This window comes from Sapajus apella, unplaced genomic scaffold, assembly GCF_009761245.1.
Source record: "Sapajus apella isolate SASKATOON/1434 unplaced genomic scaffold, GSC_monkey_1.0 scaffold47, whole genome shotgun sequence".
Lineage (NCBI taxonomy): Eukaryota > Metazoa > Chordata > Mammalia > Primates > Cebidae > Sapajus > Sapajus apella.
In genome coordinates this window covers 15576469-15598171 of record NW_022436987.1, presented here as the reverse complement: position 1 = coordinate 15598171, position 21703 = coordinate 15576469, and the positions used below count along the sequence as shown (strand labels likewise).

General features: G+C 38.6%; 1 protein-coding gene across 2 annotated transcripts in view; it reads right to left on the bottom strand.

The window, feature by feature from the left end:
- NELL1 (neural EGFL like 1) overlaps positions 1-21703 on the bottom strand; it is an 874275-nt gene that overhangs the window by 711056 nt on the left and 141516 nt on the right. For both annotated transcript variants that reach the window (XM_032240986.1, XM_032240987.1), the window contains exon 4: positions 8213-8383. In XM_032240986.1, coding sequence (XP_032096877.1) covers positions 8213-8383 — 171 coding nt within the window. The remainder of the gene's footprint in view (positions 1-8212; positions 8384-21703) is intronic.

Sequence of the window (21703 nt, the reverse complement as noted above, 5' to 3'; positions counted from 1 at the left end):
TTTCTTTTTAAAAATAACCATGCATATCCGTCAAAAACACAGAGCAAAATTACAACAATAAAGATGCAAGCATCAATATTTTTCCTATCAGCAAATATGTATTTCTTTTGCAGCCTATTTTCCCCATCCATTCATATATATAGACCCAGGTCCATGTAATACAATGACAACATGAGATGTGACTGAAGGCAGTGGATGAAATCACTATGAGCTGGAAATGAAGTCTTATTTTCCTCCCTATTCTAACATATTTCAGGCTTCATGTATGCAACAAAATGCTTTCGTTTTAATCTACTCATGGCCTCAGGTAGCCAACAAACCACCAGATAAAAGAATGTCTATTGTGTTTTTTCCCAGTCTTTTCCATTTGCAAACTTAAAAGTCCAGGAGTGCAAGTTGATGAAGAAAAATGCAGGTCACTCACTCATCTTCCACTCCAATTAACCCTTTCACCTCCTATCTCTCCCTTCTATTGAGGCTATCATTAACCAAAGGCATATTTAAACCCACCAGAAAAAAAAAGTTGAAGGTTCTTAAAAATTAGAAATAGGTCTGCTACTGATGTTAATAGAACATAGGGCAAGGTTAAACTTAGAATCCACCTAATGAGGTTGAAATGAATAAGCCACAGGGTACACAGCATGGGTAGAAATGTGAGGGATTATATCTTTACATTAGTTCTCTTTCCTGTTATATAAATCTCTCTGACTTAGCAGCATCAAAGGTTTTTTTTTTTTTTTTTAATTCAGCATTCAGAGGATGTATGTCTTTCACACCACAGCTATCTATCATCTGCTTGCTACTGTGCACTGCCCTCTGTCTTGTAGGTCATCAAGCTACCAAGGCCTCCATGGCCAGAAAAGCCTGCGCTCCATACAAGCTGTCCACTGTCACACATCTGAGGCAGAGAACTCAGGAAGAAAAACAGAGCACAAGGTGTAGAGAAGAAAAGGCAAGCATCCTTTAGGGTCCAAAAGTACATATTCAGTATCTACTCCAGCAAGTGATCAAAAAAAGAAAAAGAGAGAGTGAGCATCCAGGAGAAGTAGGCTTTGTTCTTTGCTCATCCACCAGCATGTTGCACTGCCAACTCACATTTAAATTCAGATGATTGCAAACCTCTGCAGGTCCACTACAGAAGTGGCATGTTGAAGAGGACAAGCTGAGTGAGTTGCTCTCCATGGTTCTGAAGGGGAGTGATGCAAGCCCTGAAATAAGTGTTGTGATGAGCTACAATCAGAAGGAGATATGCCCAGAAGTCTAGAGTTGGAAGAAGACTTAAAAGTCATTTATTCCTAGCCCCACATTGTATAATTAGGCAGCTGAAGCCCAGAGACAGTAAAGGACTTGCCCAGGATAATACCAATTTCTTTCAGTTCAAGTTTTCAGTCAAGAACATTTTTATGCTAAAAGGCCAGCCTTTCAAAGTAGAGAAGCAAACAGTATATATTTTGCTCACCCATGTGGGCCTCAGGACATTCAGAAAATTATAGCAAATGAGTTCCCTTATTTGTAAAGTTAAAACTTTACATCCTTTCATAAAAGCCATGATAATTTTGCCTCATGAGTGGTGGGGTGTAAATTTCTGAACAACAACTCACAGAAATATAAAGGGAAAGAAGGCATGGCACTTTCTCAAAGCCCTGCCAGGATCAACAAAAAGTCTTACACAGCAGGGGGTGTTTCTTTTCCCACTTCACCTCAGTTACAAATTTTTAAAGTGATTCTACTGGCGTAAAAAGCATGCAATACTGTGCTGTACTACAGACCAGAGAACTAAAAGACAAACTACTGGAGAACCTTGCTTAGGATGTAAATTAGAATAACCTCAGAAACCTCACATTGTTCAATGAATCTACATTACACATTATGTCCTGAATCCATGGGACATAACTCACTATTTTTACAGAGGAAGCAATTTGACTATATGTTACTCATTTTCAGTATAACACAATAAAATCTTCTCCATATGGTGGTACATGTCTGTTGTACTTAAGTATGTTATATGTTCATACAGAAGCTTAACATTTTCAGAGGATTTTGCATATACCCTCTAGCTAAATTCCTACCACAACCCTATGGTAGAAGAATTAATATTACTCCCATGTTACAGATGCAAGCACAGTTTCTGACATATGAATGAGTGAATGAATGAATGAGAATATTAGATTTCTTGCTTTCACACTCCTGCCATCATTACATAAAAGTTACAGATTATAAATTGCAAAACCAAGACTAGGATCCAAAATGTGTTTCCATCTAGGTTAAATCACAGAGTTCAAATGCCTCAAATATGAAACATGGAAGACAAATCGTTCCTTTTCCTCTCCTCTCCCACACTTCCGTCTCTGTCTCTCCCTTCAGGTCTTCCCTCACTACCCCACCTCAATACTACTTGCCCATACACGCTTTTCTCTCACCAGACTAGGTTTGGCAATTGTGATGCCCATGAGATAAACCTTGTTCTAGCCTGACTCATGTGACTGGTACAGAATCAGATCACATAATGGCAAAACTATAAAGCTGCAGAGATTGTCATGTATTTTCACCTAGACTGGTAGGAAATTGAGAGGTTACTCCATGTCCCCAAGCAGCTTCCCCTACTGTGATCTCCCAGTCCTGATTGCCTCTACAAGGAATCCAGCAGTACGTCATATGTGACTGCTTTACTACATCTCTTGTCCTCTTGCCTTGTACTGTTACTTAAATTTATGCACGAGTACGTCCTACCTTCCTAGCTTGGCTGCCATCTCTTCCTACATAGAGGATCTGAAGATGCTTTGTTAGTTTTACATGAGGCATACTCTAGCTTCCAATTTTATTTTAATTAACTTTGATAATGAGTTGTGCTCTTGCATTTCGTTTATGAAGTGAACAGTATATCAGTTGGAAAACCAGGAGATTGAGAGTCTCAGCCTGGCTCTCTTGAAAGCTGAGACCTTTGATAGTCATCTGTTAATTTCCCTCTGCATATTATAGCAGAAATGCTTCTATAAAACCAATGTCTTACATTATATTTGTGACTTAACTATCTCAAAAAATATGAGGTTTAATAATATGACATTAGTAAGTAGTTGTGGAGCTCTCTGGAAAGAAGATGCCATATCAACATGTTTCATTATGAAAAGTTTACACATATAAACAGATGCTTACATCCTGAAATTACTCTGAAATTTTAGATAGAAACCTTGAATTACTGGCTCATTTAGTGATTTGTGGCAAGTTTAGTTTTGGATTCTGCATGCTTTTTTTTTTTTTTTGAGACGGAGTTTCGCTCTTGTTACCCAGGCTGGAGTGCAATGGCGTGATCTCGGCTCACTGCAACCTCCACCTCCTGGGTTCAGGCAATTCTCCTGCCTCAACCTCCTGAGAAGCTGGGATTACAGGCACGCGCCACCATGCCCAGCTAATGTTTTTTTTTTTTTTTGTATTTTTAGTAGAGACGGGGTTTCACCATGTTGACCAGGATGGCCTCGATCTCTTGACCTCGTGATCCACCCGCCTCGGCCTCCCAAAGTGCTGGGATTACAGGCTTGAGCCACCGTGCCCGGCCATCTGCATGCTTTTCAAGATCGGTTGTATGCAAAAATTAGATATGCTCTGTGGATAATAAATAGCATGTATTAAAAGTAAAAGCCAAATATGTTTAGTCTAGTCTAGACTATAATCACTTGTTAACTCCCTGTCAAGGTGACGATCAGGCTGCAGATGTGTGTCTATGTGCCATACACAGTTGAACAAGTCAGAGCAAATAAGATGAGAGTTCAGAGCTAGGTTGAAATGTGATAGACTGCACTTAAGAGCTGACTTTTTCCAGCAGTGAGGCATGAGGAGGTTAACACATGCTAGGGACACCTGCATATTACAAAAAGGGCTGGACAAAGGCTGAGTGAATTAAAAGCCATCCATTCCTGAGCTGCTGAAGAGCTCAGCTCCACTGTCACTTCAAGACCCAGATGCTGGGATTCACTGTTTCCAGTTCTTTCCACTGTTCAGTTGCCATTGTGAGTTATCAAATCAGCTGCTTACAGGGCTCCTATCTGCATCCAGGCATCCTCTGATTCCGATATCCAGGGACTAGGCCCAATCACTGTGAGGGAACCTGGTGGTTTCAGAATGAATTTAAAATGACTAAATGAAGAAGCCATAAACCTCCTGATGGCAAGGACTCTTATTTCCTTGTATCCTGCAAAGCCTGGCAGAGATAGTGTGACCCATAAATTAATCTGATGGGCTGAATGAAAATTAAAAGCTACAAATAAAGAGAAGGAAATTAAATTCATTTTCTTGTGAATTAAAAAGGTTACTTATGAACTGAATCCCATATGTCGGTAGATTCTGTCCTTTGAGTAATGGAGACAGGCTGTAAAGTGAACTGAGAAGGGAGAGGGTGAATCTAATGAAGGTTTGTTCAGGTTTCATTCTAGGCTTTGTTGACAACACTGAATATAAAAGGCAGCCAGAGAAAAACCCAAGGCAATGGAGATAATCAGTCTGCCCACCCAACTGAATGGTTCCTTTTATGTTTCTAGCTTGAGGGAATCTGCTACCAACACATCAGGGGCTTCTAACTAGGCCCAGCTAAACAGCTGAAACAAGGAGAAAAGTGCCTCTGCAGCAAGCAGAAAGTGTTAAACTACCAACTAAAAAAGCAGTTTCTTTTCTCACGACAATTTGCGCAATTAGGTCTGAAAAAACTCTGTCTCTCAATTCTGACCTAAAATAATAATGTGCAAAATCTTGCCACATTAATATTTCTCAGAGCAATGAAATTATCTGGGAAATCTTCTCTTCCTGACTTTAGATGTTTCCATGGTCCCTGAACCTTCCGTGGTATCTCTCCCTTGGGAAGACTCCCTGGTGTGGTTGTGGCCTTGTCTTTGGCAGTATATGTCATGAGCACACTATAGAGGTGACCTGGAGCATGGGTAAGACTAAGGTTTGGAAGGTAGATTCCAGCTCAAAGTTTTGGTTATATGCTTATTATATTATGTGATTGACAACTAGTTATTTATCTTGAGCCTTTCTATTTCCAAATCTGAAAAATGGGCCTAGTAAAACTGTCCCATTTTAGGGACAGCATACCATTTTAGGAGTAGTATACTATTCCTAGCACATTACCTGGCCTACAGGAGAGGCTAAATCAATGTAGATCCCTTCTCCAGCACCAATGTAAAGGGTTCCCTCAATTAGACTCCACATCTTTCCAAGCATCTCCCAGGATTAGCAATATAAGACATGTGAGGGGGAAATACTAGAAAGGAACAATCTGCTCACATTGAATCTTGGCCTTCCCTCATGTTCCAAATATGATGTCAATGGTCCCCACTGTTGGGCTAAATAGCCTACTAGTAGCTAGATGCAGACACTCGTAGGTCAGACGGGTTCAAATCCTAGTGCTGCCATTTATCAGTAGCAGGATTGCAGACAACTATATAACCTCAGTTTCCTCATCTTAAAAAGAGGAAGAACTAATAGAATGAATGTGGAATAAGTTAATCTATGTAAAGTACACAGCACTGTGCCTAGCATAGTTAACACTCAAATGTTATCTAACACCATCTCCTTTCAATCTCTAATCAGCAGGACACTATTCGGTGAGACGTTGAGAAAAATAAGGGTGACAGGGATAAAAAAAAAAATAAGAATCACAAGGTGGTATCAAATGCATAGCTGAAATTCACTCTCTGTGAGGCTGGCTGATACTAAAAGTGGTAGAACCAGCATCTTGATATATGGGACAGAGCTTCTGCTACCATAAAGGTGGCAAGTTGTGGCTGGGAAGAAACTTGTGAAGAAGGTAAGGTTTGTTTTGTGCATTAGGCACTACCTTCTCCTTAAACCTTTTCTCCTCTTTACCATGCTTCAGGTAACTGGTCTTCCAAGACTTTCTTTATTTGTTGTAGCCCAACCTCTCCATCAAATTCCTCCTCCTTATTCTAAGCCAGTGGTATTGAAATACCAGTTCATGCACAAAGGCTAGACTGCCTGCATGGAACCTATATGGAGTGCTTGTTAAAAATATTGCCTCCCAGGGTTCCACCCTCAGGAAATCTGATCCAGTAGGTCAGAGGCAGAGCCTGGTTATCCATTTTTTCAATATGTTCCCCAGATAATTCTTATGTATAGTCAGATTTGGGAACGATGTTTCTAGACTTTTCCTACATGAAAATCAAAATTCACTTTTCTTATGACCCAGTCTTTTGGGACCATTTTTTCTCCTGACCCACCTGAAAAACGTATTTGTGTTTGGAGTCTACGAATCATTAACTAGCAGCAACTTCCTAAGTTTTCCCTCCAAGATCTTACATAAGGGACATGTTATCCCAAAAGCCAAAGTACAAAAAATATTAGGAAAACACAAGGAATATTTAGAATACCCTCAGTCGATTCTTTCTAAATGGGAATGACTCTGAAGAATACAGTGAACTACAGATCTCCCAACCTCTTCTCATTCTCCTGGTAGGGAGGTCATGGTTGCCATGAAGAACCAACGGCATATGAAAGTTTGAAGGCAGGGTCAAAGAGGTGCCATTGATATGCAAAGTAAATAACAGCAACCACCACAAATGTGGACTGAGCACTAAGGGCCAAGCACCACCTAAGAATTTCTCTAGAGAGAAGAATGTCGGGAAACAAAGTAAAACTTTTGGAAGGAAGAAACAAAAAACTGCATAGCAAGGAAACAGCAGTATCTCCAGGACTATTAAGTTGGAAATTACTAAACCAGGGTCTGCAGCCTCTTTCTGTCCTGTGGCTTAGGAGGACAAGCAGTGCTCTTCCTCTGCAATCCCATTTGGACAGCACGTGGGTGGTAGGTCACGGTGGGTCATAGGAGTGTTACCTGACAGGCCACTTTAATTCTAGGGAACTGAAGGGGCCAATCAGCTCTTGAAAGTGAAAATGGATGTAGCAGCTAAGCATTGGCTTTATCCAGGCTGCCCAGCCCTGGTCTGCAGGGTACAAAGGAGCTAGTGATTTCTATGGAAACTCTGTCCAGACATACTTATTATATCTGGTTGAAACCACAATTCTTCAGAAGTGTAAAAAGCACCTGAAATAGCTCATATCAAAATGGACCAAGACTCACCTCAAGATGGCAAACCTTCCCTTGAGCCTGACACTAGTTTCCTGCCCTTCCAAGTCTTCTAAAAGAGACTGCAGAGCCAGAGTGACAAGCACATTTAAACATCTCCTCATGAGAAATGTGCAGTAAAGCTGACTGACCTTGGAATATCTCTCCTCTTGATGGTTTTTGGAAGGGAGGCTATCCCCAATATGCCTGTTCTTTATTCTGGGCTCAAGGGAGCAAGCCTTGTATGGCTGAAAAGTCATTTTAACTTGGATGGCATCATTGAGTATCCATAATACATGGGCACTGCTCAGAATGCAAAAAAAAAGTCTCTGTAATTGGACTAAGGTCACTATTCATAAGGATTTTCAGTGGGTTCTGGAGAGATCAAAACTTTTCCCTTGAACATCATTATCCAGCTGTCCACCCATAAATAATCCAATAGAAACCAATGGTCTTTCTCGCTCTTCAACTTTCATTGAGCTCGGCTCCAGTGACAGCCATGAGAGACAACATTTCCATCCCACCCAACCCTAAACCTCCTGTGAAACCCTGCAGACCTCATAAATAGTCCCACCATCCCCTGACAAGCTCAAAGGCTCATTCCTCTGAAGGAAATAGACAGCATCAATTCCAAAAGGCTCGAAGAATAGCCTCTTTAAGAAGCCTCCATTTGGAAAAGATATTTAAGCAAAGGAACACTTGATGAAGTGAAATAGAATCAGCTGCTTCAGTAGCAAAGGCTTCTCAGGTTCATTCTAAGGTAGCTGAGCTTATTCGCTTCCAAGTGGAACGAACTCAACAACAATATATCACTGTTAACTGTGATTACAGCTCCATGGAATTCCAGCCAGTGCCTGGAGCACACCGAGGTGCACTTACTATTCCCCAATCTGCAATCAACCTTTTGTACATTTGCTCCTAATCACAGGACACATTTTCATCTTAATGAACTGTTTTCTTATCATATTACAGTTGGTCATTTCAGCATGCCTAATGTCCCATTTGGTAGGTTAAATTACAATTAGAGTCCCTTGGTGTTTGTTTCCTGGCAAGTCTGGAAGGAATTTGATATTTTTTCCCCTTTGCATTGCTTGATTTCAAGGGCAGAATTAGCAATGATCAAAGACAAAGAAATACCTGTTACAGTCGACATGGAGCAGGAGATGAGAGGCGCTAACTGACAGGGCAACCTTGTGCCATCGTCCATCTGCCATCCGGTACGGAAGTGCTTCTGTCCTTGGCTTCCCATTGTGCATATAGTGATACCGAATCTCATCCCTCAGGCCACTGCTCTCCAGTTCAAAATAGCTGTATGTAAAGGAACAAACATTTGTTTCACTTTAGTTCTGTATATCACAGCCATCATCAATCCCTCAAGCCCTTACTACCAGGTCTCTTACAATCTAAAGTTAGCTAAACATGACACAAAGAGCTAAGACCTGAAATCAATTCACTGTATGGAACCCAATGCATCTATTGTCTGAGAGCCCTCATGGTGACATTCTGAGCCTCTGAAATAGAGATCAATTGATCCACTGTGAGGTAACAAGCCACAGCTAATTAGCAACACTCAGTGCAGTGTTTCTTAAATACTTAAAACTACAAATCAGAACCCTCTTTCCATCGTCTAAAAAAAACGCCATTCATGTGGAATGGATCTATTGATGGTTATTTTTAGATCTATTATCTTTACTTTTTCAAGAATTAAAGGGAAATAGAAGTCATGTTGGACATCAGGGATTGAAATACATGGTCAGAATGAAAAGGTTAGTCTAATTTTTTTTCTTCTCCCTAAACAAAAAGATATAATTGAATAACAATTCCTAGATAATGAGTAGAGGAGAAAAGGCTGAAGCTAGTCACATAAGAATCAGTATTTCAAATTATCGGAGAATAAAATATGCAATTGAGTTTTTTCTTTTCTAACATTATTATCCTGTTTTTCAGACCCATAAGAAATTCTTAGCTTTAGCACCGTGGTCTGCACTTCAGTCATAAAATGCTACAAGCAACTTTGGGACACTCCTCAGGCACACAAGAGGGCTGGTACTTTCACGGGTGCCAGAACTATTTTGTTTCCTATGCCTCTCTTCTGAAATGTGTCATTGTCATCAACATTGGGCCTGATCTCTCTCCCAAGTTTTGCACTAGGTATTTCACATGTACTAATTTATCATTCAAAAAACCTATAAGACTGGTAATATCATCCTTTTTAGAAAACTTAAAAACTGAGATTAAGGATTAAACATACCCAAGCCAGATTTAAACTTCAAACTAAATTTGACAGTGTGTTCACTTTCTGCCAGTTTTTGCCCGTCCCAGAGGCATGATGACAAAGTCATGAGGACAGCCTCACCAGGCACTGCTAGTCCCCATGGATAACTCCAACAACACATTCATATAGGCAACTCCAGAGCTACTTGCCTAGACAGGTAACTAGGCTTAATCCCTAGATTTGGAAGGACCTGCTGCTTCTATTCTAATCCACTGAGCTGGCTAACCCCACTAGCCAGACTGTATTTAATCTAAAAGACAAAATGCATCTTCTTCGAGAACTAAAATGAATATGCCATGAAACTCAGCCTCTATTGTGCCTGAATCCCAAAACTCATGCCAAAGAACAAATACATATTTCTTGCTTATTTTTCACAAGAGATCTTTCCAAAGTAAACAGTGAAGGGCAAGCACAGTCAAGACCAGCCTCTGACCTACCTCATTTGCACCAGTACAAAGAAGCATGCCCAAGGTCATAAACTAAAAGAGGCTATTTTTACCATAGTGGCCAGCTTCAGGGCCCAGGTTCATACTTATTAGTAATAATTTATGTAATTCATACTTTATAAAACTACACAGAAGGAAATGCTTTAAACAAAGAAGGCATTAATTTTAACGGAATTTTCCAATTTTTTCTAAGTAGTTAGAACATTGAAGAATCAAACAGAGAACTTAGAGGTCAAGAAGACATTACAGACTATTGGCCATTCATTAATTCATTCAACATGACTTTACTGAACACATAATGAAAAGCTAAAAAGTGGTTTAAAATATATATCCCACTTCTGAAGGTACTTTGTGACTAGTGAAGAAGGAAGTAAAATATGTCCCTCCCCCCAAAAAAAGGTAGAAAGTGGCCTAAAAGGAACAAATGAGGAGGCAATAAAAGTCATTTAATAAATGATTTCCATGTGCCAGGAATATGGCAAGTGCTTTCATAGATATCATCTTTTTAATTTCTTTAAGGTAGATATCATTGTCCCTATTTTATAGATGATCAAAGATATTGAGTATCTTGCCCAAGACTATTCAGCACCTGTATAGAAACACAGCATGAACTTATATTTGAGATCTTACCAGGATTCACACATCACGAGAAATCTCTCAACTACTTTATTTTGACCAATAAGCAACTACTGGGTGAAGCGACATGACCTTGAAAGGGCTTCAATCAACGACAATTAGAAATACTCATAGAAGTCACCTGATGGAATTATTAAACAGGGAGGCAAATACATTTAACTAGATTTCATCATTATGCTTGGGGTTGTGGCCTCATTGAGCAAGTGTTCGATGTATTATAAACAGACCTCTAAAGATCACTTTATAAAGCACTGGAGTCAGTGGTTACCTGGGGGTAATCACAAATATATAGCTATGAGAAAAGAAGTCTGTCCTAATGTCAGGCAAATGATACTTGCATCTTAGACTAAAGTTTCTGGCCGCATCCTGCACATATTCAAAAACTGCTGCATCTCACGCAACTTGGATGAAAATCAAGATGATATATTTTTGAAAAAAACATGTCAGATAACTGCTGAAGCGGCCTTGGGGATAATAAAAACACTGGATGGCTAAGAGACATCTGGATAAAATTCTTTCATGAGGGCTGGGAGGAAAATAAGGCAATATTTCCAGGCTGTAATGCTCTACAAATAAAGACGAGTCAACTCTGAGCAGGAAGTCATTTGGCCCGATGGGACTCGGCTGTAGCCTGGAGGAAAGACTCATGTTCTGTAGTAGAACCTTGTGACTCAGTGTGGCCTACAGACCACCAATAGCCGCATCACCTGTGGAAATTCAGATTATTGGGATAACCCCAAGATCTACTACAGCAGAATCTGCATTTCAATAAAACTCTCAGATGATTCATGTTCATTAACATCTATGTTTAAGAAGCACTACAGTAGTATGCCAGGTGTTTCCTTATTTCCTGGCCAGGTGGTCATGATGAGGGGAGCAGATGTTTGATGCTATGAGCAAGTGAATAGGAACCTCGTGGTGCTGGCAGGCAGAAGGAGGACCCTGGAAGTGATCATAGGCGGTATCCAGTGAGCAGTCTACCCCTCACTAGTACTCTCTCTTTAGGACTCAGGTGTACTGGCGTCTTCTTAAGAGTCTATAGGGAGGGCAGCTGTATAAATGACAAAACTATAAACGAGAGTTTGTAAGCCAAAGATTTTGTAAGCTCTTAGCCTTGGACCTCAGCCAAGTGTGTTGTTCCAACAAATTGCCTTTGCTCCCAGGAAAGTCTGCTTATCCTGCAAATATTTGAAAACAGCAATGATGGTCCCTCCTCTTTCTTTCTTTTTCGAGCCAAGCATCCCTGTCTCCTTTCTTTATACTCCCATCTTCATCTAAACTACGAGCCTCTCCTGGACAAGGATTCTGCCTTCTTCCTCTTTCCAGCCTTCCCCATGTTGGTCACCATGCTCTACACATGGTCAAATAAATCGATTTTCTACTTAAATACAGCATCCAGGAATAAACGCACTTCTACAGAAGTGTTCTAATGCGAAGTACTGTGCCACTATCACCTGCTTTGCTCTGGGCTGTGCACAACTATGTTTACACTGACTTTCCCATAAACTAATACTCCAACACCCTTCACACAAAATGTTATGAAGGCAAATCTTTTCCAACCTTATTTATTTAGCCAATTTTTTTTTTTTTTTTTTTTTGAGACAGAGTCTTGCTCTGTCACCAGGCACCAGGCTGGAGTGCAGTGGCACGATCTCGGCTCACTGCAACCTCTGCCTCCCAGGTTAAAGGAATTATCCTGCCTCAGCCTCCCAAGTAGCTGAGACTATAGGCACACACCATACTTAGCCAAATTTTTAAAGCCTGGGACTTTGCTTAAGTGCAAGGTAGATTCCACCTAGAATCAACATGCATAATCCCCAAAGGTCCACCCTTGAGCATTAGGTACAATCAGTATTACCATGAACTGAAGTCAAATTTCATAAGACTATCTGAATTCCTTAGTATATCTGGAAATAAATTCAGGAACAATAATTCTAAAAATATAGGTAAAGATCAGTCAAGTTATTTTTATTAAAATTTTTATCATTTTCCCCAAAATTGATACCAAGGGTATCCTATTTTGAGATTATATATATTTAAATATATATATATATATATATATACACGTAATATTGTGAAAACAGTAAAAGTTAATTTTAGATGGTATCCAGCACCAATTCACAAGTAAAGGTAAAACATTTCTTAGAAAATGTCTCTTTTCCAGTTATTCTACAAGGATATATGCTAGCTATTTCAAGAAATATATCACACTCCAAAGAGCTCCAGAGTTAGTGCAGGACCTGCCTACATTCCAACAGTGATTTTTCTGTGGCCCTGAATAAACCATTGCTTCCTAGGAGTCTGGGTGGGGAGGTCAAAGCAAAACAGACTTGGGAAATAAGACGACACTCTTTCCCAGTGTATACTCCTAGCAGGACTCTCCAGATACAGAGAAACACAGGCAGGTGTCCAGCTACTTTCTATAAAAGGAACAAGCCACCACATATATAGAGAGAGTACCTGGGTGGATCATTTCCACAAATCCTGAAAAATCCTAAAGATAGTTTTAAAAAAATAAGTTTCCCAGCATAGTGCCTACGATTTTGTAGGACCACAATAAAGGGTAACTTGGCTGAGCGTGGTGGCTCAAGCATGTAATCTTAGTACTCTGGGAGGCTGAGGTGAGTGGATCACCTGAGCTCAGGCGTTTCAGACCAGCCTGGCCAACATGACAAAACCCTGTCTCTATTAAAAATACAAAAAAAATAGCCAGGCGTGGTGGCCCATGCCTGTAGTCCCAGCTACTTAGAAAGCTGAGGCAGGAGAATCACTTTAATACAGGAGGTGGAGGCTGCAGTGAGGCAAGATCATGCCAGTGCACTCCAGCCTGGGCAACCAGAGTAAAACCCCCATCTCAAAAAAAAAAAAAAAAAAGGGTAACTCTATTTTTATGGGCAATAATAATAACAATGACAACAAAAACAATATAGCTAATATTATGTATATAATAATAGGTAATAATTATTGAGTACTAATCATTACTAGGAGAGCTGCCTTTACATCTGTATATTTCATGTCAATTCCTACCACAAGCCTGTAAGATCTTTTACTTGTTTTAATAAATATTTCTGTAGTACTGACTATGGGCCAGGCACTAGTCTGCAAATATTTATTCAAGCAATCCTCATAACAACCTTAAAAATACCCAACTATTATCATCCTTATTTTATAAAAAAAGAAACAAAGGTACAAAAATACTAAATAACTTGCCCAAGTTTGTACGGGTAGATAAGAACAGATCCAGGATTTAAACAAAAGCAGTCTAGTTCCAGGCTACATGCTTTATGCAACAACTCAAGTTCATATTTTTAATCACTACCTCATTTTACAGATATGAAATTCAAGATGTGAAGCTCAGACCATTATAGGAGGCGGGGCCATGACTTGAACCTGAGTCTGGCAGACAGACACCAAAGTGGGTGTGCTCAGTAGCAACATCCCATTACTTTCTACTGTGTCAGGTGTTTTAAATATATTATCTGCAATTCTGCCAATAATCTTAAATGTTACTTATTATCATAAGTGTGAAAACTGAGATTCAAAATGATAAAGTGCCTTGCCTGCAGCCATATAACTCCCAAGATTTAAATCCAGGTTTGCCTAATTCCACCACACTGTATTCCTCACTGCGTAGAGTGGCATGATCACATCAAGGTCAGAGGATAAAACAGCTCAAGTGCTCGGGCAGCCTTCATCCCTGGTTCTCATGATGCCCCATGCTGCCAAGTCATACTATTGCAGACCCAGGTGCCAGCCCTCATTCTTTATGCTAATCTCATCACTCTGGAAAGAAATGCTACAGTTGTTCATGCTGAAACTCTTTTTTTTTTTTAAGATGGAGTTTCACTCTGATGCCCAGCTTGGAGTGCAGTGCCATCATCTTGGCTCATTGCAACCTCCGCCTCCCACATTCAAGCCATTCTTATGGCTCAGCCTCCTGGGTAGCTGGGATTACAGGCACCCACCATCACGCCCTGTTAATTTTTGTATTTTCAGCAGAGACAGGGTTTCGCCATGTTGGCCTGGCTTTTCTTGAACTCCTGACCTCAACTGATCCACCCACCTCGGCCTCCCAAAGTGCTGGGATTCCAGGCATGAGCCACCACACCTGGCCCATGCTGAAGTTCTTGTCTCTTTCCTGGTCCTATGTCCACCGCTTAGTTAATAAAGAGATAAAGCCAACAACACAAGGCAGGTATACCGTGCCCACCTTAGGCCAGGGGTTTCAATAACTATGTGTCCTGAAAAAGAGGCAGTTGCACCATTTTTAAGTGAATAGCAGTGGGACTACTGAGGCTTGAGTTGCAACTTTAAATCTACCATAGACAAACCATGTAATTTTTGGCATATCATGTCCCTGCCCCTCTGTCCCTCATTTTTTTTCTGTGTCTTAAATAAAGTAATTATATCTGATCCACAGAGCCCTAGAATTCCTCAAAAGGCCCTTAGAGTCTATGGCAGAGGGAAAAGATGAGGCCTATAACCTTTTTTAACCAGAGCAACTTCATTGTCACCTGTTACATAAATTGGAGTTTCCCATAAGATTTCATTCTTCTGGCTTGATAGTTTTAAGCTATTAATAATAGTTTTAAAATATTAAACTAAATAATTTTTAAAGTCCAGCTCAGGTCTAAATTCCTATAATTCTTATGCTAATGGTTGGTCAATTAGTTTCATTCTATCCTTGATATTCTGTCAACATTCAGGCCTCAGACTCCTTATCAGCCTGGAGGAGAGGGGAAGGAGAGATGAATGCAGCAGATGTGCACCCCACCCCTGGGCACTGGGCACATACTATATTCCCCAGCTCCCTTGAATCTAGGAGGGATCATATGAGTAGCTGCCACAAAAAAAAAAAAAAAAAAAACATGAGAAGAAGTGCTGTGTATCATGTCCAGGCCAAAACAGTTAACAGAGGATGTGCCTTATCCATGCTAGTTGCAGAGGTCCAATGGAGAATTCTCAGGCCTTGTTGGGTGGTGGCACCATATGGCGGAAAAAGTCTGGGTCTATAAATGACTTCATGGAGTAGAGATACCTTTCCTCACACAGATTAACATTGAACTGGGATGTAAACAAAAATAAACTTTTCCTGATAATAATGAATGAGATTTAGAGATTACTAGTCTACCTTGACTCAATAGAGGTACAGAAACCTGAAACTGAAGAAAGGCAAAAAGAAAAAAGCTAAAAACTAACAATGGGCACAAGTTATTGCTAGTCTATAAGTACAAAGAAATGGCAGTAGGCATGAACACAGTCATCTCCTGTCCTGTGTTCATGCCTACTGCCATTATCTGTTGTCACAGATAAACTGAATTACACAGCTTAATATTCCGCTGAAAAAATTGTATTTTCCAAAGATAGCCACAACATCTCCCATTTTGCATACTTGTCTGCAATGTGAACTTCACATTCCATCCCTTGAGAAGTGGGAACTGTCTCCTCCCCTTGAACCTGGATGGACTTGTAAGTACTTTGAAGGGAAAAGTAATGCTTGATGACTCCCATAAATGTATAAACGCAGTTTCTATCTTGTTTACCAGAAAATACTCATGCTTTAAACCCTGAGTCACCTTTTAAGAAGTCCAACTACCCTAAGGCCACCTTACTGTGAGGAAGTCTGGACCATACTGGGGAGGCGGCATGTAGGTGATATAGGTGCTCTAGTTGACAACCCCAACTGGGATCCCAGCCAACAGCCAGTATAAACATCAATTTTGTGAGTGAAAACACCTCGAGCTGGCCTGCCCAGTTGTCCACTCTTCCCACTGAAGCCACAAATGTGGTAGAACAGAGATAAGCCATCTCTTCTGAGCTCTGCCCAAATTCCTGATCCAAGGAAACTGTGAGCATAAGTTTTGGGGTAGTTTTTTAATACATCAATAGAAACTGGAACACTCCAACTTCAGGTATACAGATTTTTATAATACCTTTAAAAATTAAAACTATAACAAGTATGTTTTTACTAAATGCCTGGGTCATTGTCCAGATGACCAAATTTCAAAATGTTGATTTTCTGCTTACAAATAGCACCACAGATATACAACTATGCATTTGTTTTAACATATAAAAATGGAATTCTACCAAAAATGTAATTTAATATAAATAAACCATTATATCTTTTACAATACATGGATTTCAGAGGCTAATTAAAAAAATAAATACCTTAGGACTACTCTGATACCTTTCTCATTAATCTATTATTTTTCTTGTATCAAACCCAAACACTTTGGTCTCAAGCTTCTGGCTTACACAAATGGAAGTGGCCCCCTTGGTGGTTCTTTCATGAATCAGGTATCTTTGGGTTCCAGATCCATGTGCCTTTTAAGGCTACAGAGCTATTTGACTAAACTAAAGGAAAGTCCTGATTTTCCTAGACAAAATTCTGGTACTCTCAACTTCTGTTTACTTTATTCAGAGCAATATGGAAAAAGAATGTATACCAGAAAAAAACATATAAAGGGGCTTCAGAACTCAGACATCTTGTGATCAATCCCTCCCCTCTGCCATTCAATCCATGTGTAAACCATTTCTGTAAGCTTTCTTTTCTTCATCTAGTAGAAAATAAACATGTACTTCACAGATCTGAGAATAAAATGACATCCATTTGTAAATTGCCTTACAAAATGCCTAATATCCAACATAGATTATGATTTCCCTTCTTTATCTCTTTCTATATACATGGAAATAAACAGCCTCACAAAGGTGTGGTGCTGCTGAAAGCATACAAATTCTGCCTTTTCTCAGAAAGAAGTGTTTTTCTGCCTTCCCCTTCCTCTTGTTTAGACTAGACCTGGTGATTTGACTTATAGTTGTAAGGTCACATATTAGTTCCGCACTCAATCCTCTTAGCAAACATATAGCAAGGGATTAATCGTGACAGCAATTACAAAGTAACTTTCTTATTGAAAATAAAACACTCACTGTTAAATGAAATGTAAAACTCAGGCTCTTTATGCCCATTCAAAACTGTTCTATTACAGCCTTTAAAAATCCATATGGTATTAGCCATGCTGTATTTTAATAAAGCAAAAGCTGGCTTTTAACTTCCCCAGAGAACCAGGAAAAAGACATGAAACCTCAGGAAAGTTAAGATAAAAAAAATTAATGGCAGAATATATTTAAAATAAAAACACCCAATCAGCTAATTTACCAGGACAACAGAAGACGAATCATTTGGTTTTGATTGCCAAGGCCTGCAAATAAAGTCAAATAAAAATATTTACTAAGCAACCAAGCCAAAGGCACTAAGCTTAAAATCACACAGCTGCATCTTAAGACTAAGGAATATTTTTGAATATTCAGGAACTCAAAATTAAGATGTTCATTAATATCAAGATTTAGAAAAAAGGTACTGAATATATCATGGTGGTTGTAGTTGTAGTGGCAATGGTAATCGTACTAATGACCAAACATATGCAGCACTTGTTGTTTTTCTGAGATGGAGTCTTGCTCTGTTTCCCAGGCTGGAGTACAGTGGTGCAATCTCAGCTCACTGCAACCTCCTCCTCCCAGATACAAGTGATTCTCCTGCCTCAGCCTCCTTACTGTCTGGGACTACAGGTGCCCACCACCATACCCCCAGCTAATTTTTGTATTTTTAGTAGAGACAGAGTGTCACCATGTTGGTCAGACTGGTCTCAAACTCCTGACCTTATAATCCACCCACCTCAGCCTACTAAAGTGCTGGGATTACAGGCATGAGCCACCACACTCAGCCATATGTAGCACCTTCTATACTTCTTTGTCAATTTTATTTAAAATGCTTAAAGAAGAAATATTATCGTTCCCAAACAAGAAATACAGTCTTCAGTTTTCTAAAGTTGTTTATTTCTATTGTTCAAAAATAAACTGATGTATCTATATAGGTACTCAGTGAAAAATTTCCCTCCTCCATCCTGTGCCCAGTCTTCCCAGTATCCAACAACCCTCATAGGCAACTAGTGTTTGTGTCCCATGTATTCTTACAAAGTTTTTCATGATAAACTCTTTTAGAATAGTTTCATATTTGTAGAAAATTACAAAATTAGAGTTTCCATATATCCCACACCCAGTTTGCCTTATTAATTAACCAATATTAATATATTATTATTAGCTAAGTCTATATTTTATTCAGATTTTCTAGTTTTTAACCTAATATCTTTTTTCATATTCTTATCTAGGATACTTCAGTAGATTTGTTTGTCATATCTTCTGGGGCTCCTTATAGCTGTTCAGACTTTCCTTGTTTTTTTAATGACCCTGACAGTTTTGAAAAGTACTTCCAGATATTTGGTAAAATTTCTGCCTTTGGGATTTGTCTAATTTTCCTCATAATTATACTAGGGTTGTGACTTTTGGGGAGGAATACCATAGAAGTAACATGCAATTCTCACAGCATCAAATCAAGAATGCATTCTACTACATGACATCACTATTGATGTTACTGTCATGGTTAATCTCCCTGACTAAGTGTTTGTCAGTTATTTCTGTTATAAAAATATTCTTTCCCCTCCCAGTTTTATACTGTCCTCTTTGGAGGGAAGACATTCTATGCAACTCATACTTAAGGAGTGGGGAGTTATGTTCCACCTCCTTTTGGGTGGAATATTGATATAAATTATTTAGAATTTTACTGCATGGAAGATTTATCTGTTCTCATTTATTTATTAAAACATTTATTATATCAGTGTAGATTCATAGGCTATCATTTTTTTATTTTGGGGTATAATCCAACACTGTTTATTTTGTTGCTCAAATTGTTCCAGCTTTAGCTGCTGGACGTTTTCACTTGGCTTCTTTGACTTACTCCCATCATTGTGTTTCTTGTTTTATTTTGAGAATTTCCTTACTTTCTAGTACTACAAGATGCTCAAGGCTCATCTTGTGTATTTCCTGATCCAATCCTAAAATAAACCATTTCTCCAAGGAAACCTTCTTCCTTTGGAGAATGGTATCAGAAATCAAGATTTGGCCACTATGTGTGCTCATTGCTACTAAGGTATTGTTGCTTCTGGGCTCTCTCAGCCGACAGAGCAAATAAATATATGTGTGTGTATAACAATCAGTATATATACACATATCTATAAATATTTCTATATGTATCTATTTATACCTAAACTAAGCTAAACATGAATTCATACTGATGTATTAAACGCTAATCCATTATCACATATATAATTCTAGTCTCTGTCCCATGCTTATCTGTAATCTCCCATGATCTACCATCCATTTACTTAACTATTCACTTTCTGTATACATGTATAGTGGCTTTAATATTATTAACCAATACCCTCAGGTAAACAACTTTATCAACCCAAGTGAAGTATAAGTTCCTTCGGCCTTTAGTGCTACATACTCCATTCATTTCCAAAGTTCCTGAAGTCAGCTCCTATTTACCCAATCCCTGTTGTTGAGGTTGTTTCATGCATTTGTAATACAGTTAGATAACTGTTACATTCTGAATTCCATTGTGGGATCTCTTAACTTCCTAAATGATTCTTTAAAATATGCACACCTTAAGGTTTACTCTCTGTGCTGTAATGTTCTGTGGCTTTTGACATATGCATAGTGTCACGTGTCCACCATTACAGAATTACACCCAGTAGTTCCACTGCCTAAAAAATTCCTCTGTTCTTCACCAGTTTAACTCTCCCCCAACTCCCAAAGCCCTGGAAATCATTAATCTGTTTGTCATCTTTTTTTTCTTTTATTTTTAATATTATTATTATTTTTTGCTCTTTTCAGAATGTCAGGTAAATGGAGTGATATACTATTCAGCCTTTTCAGATTGGGTTGTTTCACTTAGTAATATGCATTAAAGATTCATCCAAATAAGATCAACCTTAAAAAAAAAAAAAAAAAAAAGATTCACCCATGTCTTTGCGTGGTCTAATCATGTATTTCTTTTTTTATAGCTGAGTGATACTCCATTGTATAGGTGTACCACAGTTTATTTATCCATTTCCTTATTGAAGGACTTGGTTGCTTCCTGTTTGTATGCAGGATTTTTTGTGAAAATAAGTTTTCAACTCAATTGAGTAAAAACCTAGAAGTTCAATTGCAGGATTTTGTGATTAGACTATATTTAGCTTTGTAAGAAACTGCCAAACTGTCTTCCAACGTGGCCGTACTACATTACACTCAGACCAGCAATAAACAAGAATTCCTGTTGCTACTCATTCCTACCAGCAATTGGTATTGTTGGGTTTTTTTTGGATTTTAGCCATTCTAATTGGTGTGCAATGGTATCTCATTGTTTTAATTAGTATTTCCCTAATGAAAAATGATATTAAGTATTTTAATATGCTTATTTCCTATTTATATATCTTCTTTGGTAAGATGTCTATTCAGATCTTTTGCCCATTAAAAAAAACTAGGTTGTTTCTTTACCTATTATTGAGTTTCAAGTGTTCTTTATATATGTTGAATATAAATCTTTCCTCAAATGTGTGTTTTTCAAATATTTCTTCCAATTTATGACTTTTTAAAATTATCTTAATAATCTTTCTGGTAGAACAGAAAGCTTTAGCTTTAATAAAAATCTAACTTAACAACTTTTTCTTTCATGGATCACTCTTCATGTTGTGCCTAATAGCGCATCACTGAACCCAAGGTTATGTAGCTTTTCTCCTGTGTTTTCTTCTAGGAGTTTTATAGTTTTGCATTTTACATTAAAGTACACAATCCAATTTTGAGTTAATTTTTTTAAAAGATGTAGGGTTTGTGTCCAGCTAATTTTTTTTAATACAAATGTCCAATTGTGCAAGCATCATTTGTTAGGAAGACTACTTTTTCCAACGGTTTCTTATACTATGAAAGCAAGTATAAATACGCTATTTTGTCCCACCTCTTTGACAAAAATTATAGCATAGCATTCTCACTGTTCTATACTTTTTCCAATTAAAGTAATATGAAAGCTTTTTTTATATACAGAGCATTTTATTTTACTGTTTTCAATTTGATACATATCCTCCCACTCAAAATTAAAATCACTCACTTCTCTACAGCACAAATCCAAATTACAACTAGGTAAAGGCCCATTTTCTCAAAGCTAAGCCAGGCTTACATGCTGTGAAAGCAAGATTGAAAATCATATATGCAAGGAAGGCACTAAGTGTTAAGATAAGTAACAAGCGCTAGGTAATACAAAAACCTTTGAGACATATGCCTCTCATCAGAGAATTTACATGTCACTCGATAAAATAAAATAAAAACTTATGGAAAAATAGACAATACAAGCTTGACCTTTAAAACAAGGAGAGGAAATCCACTCTTGAATGGTGACAT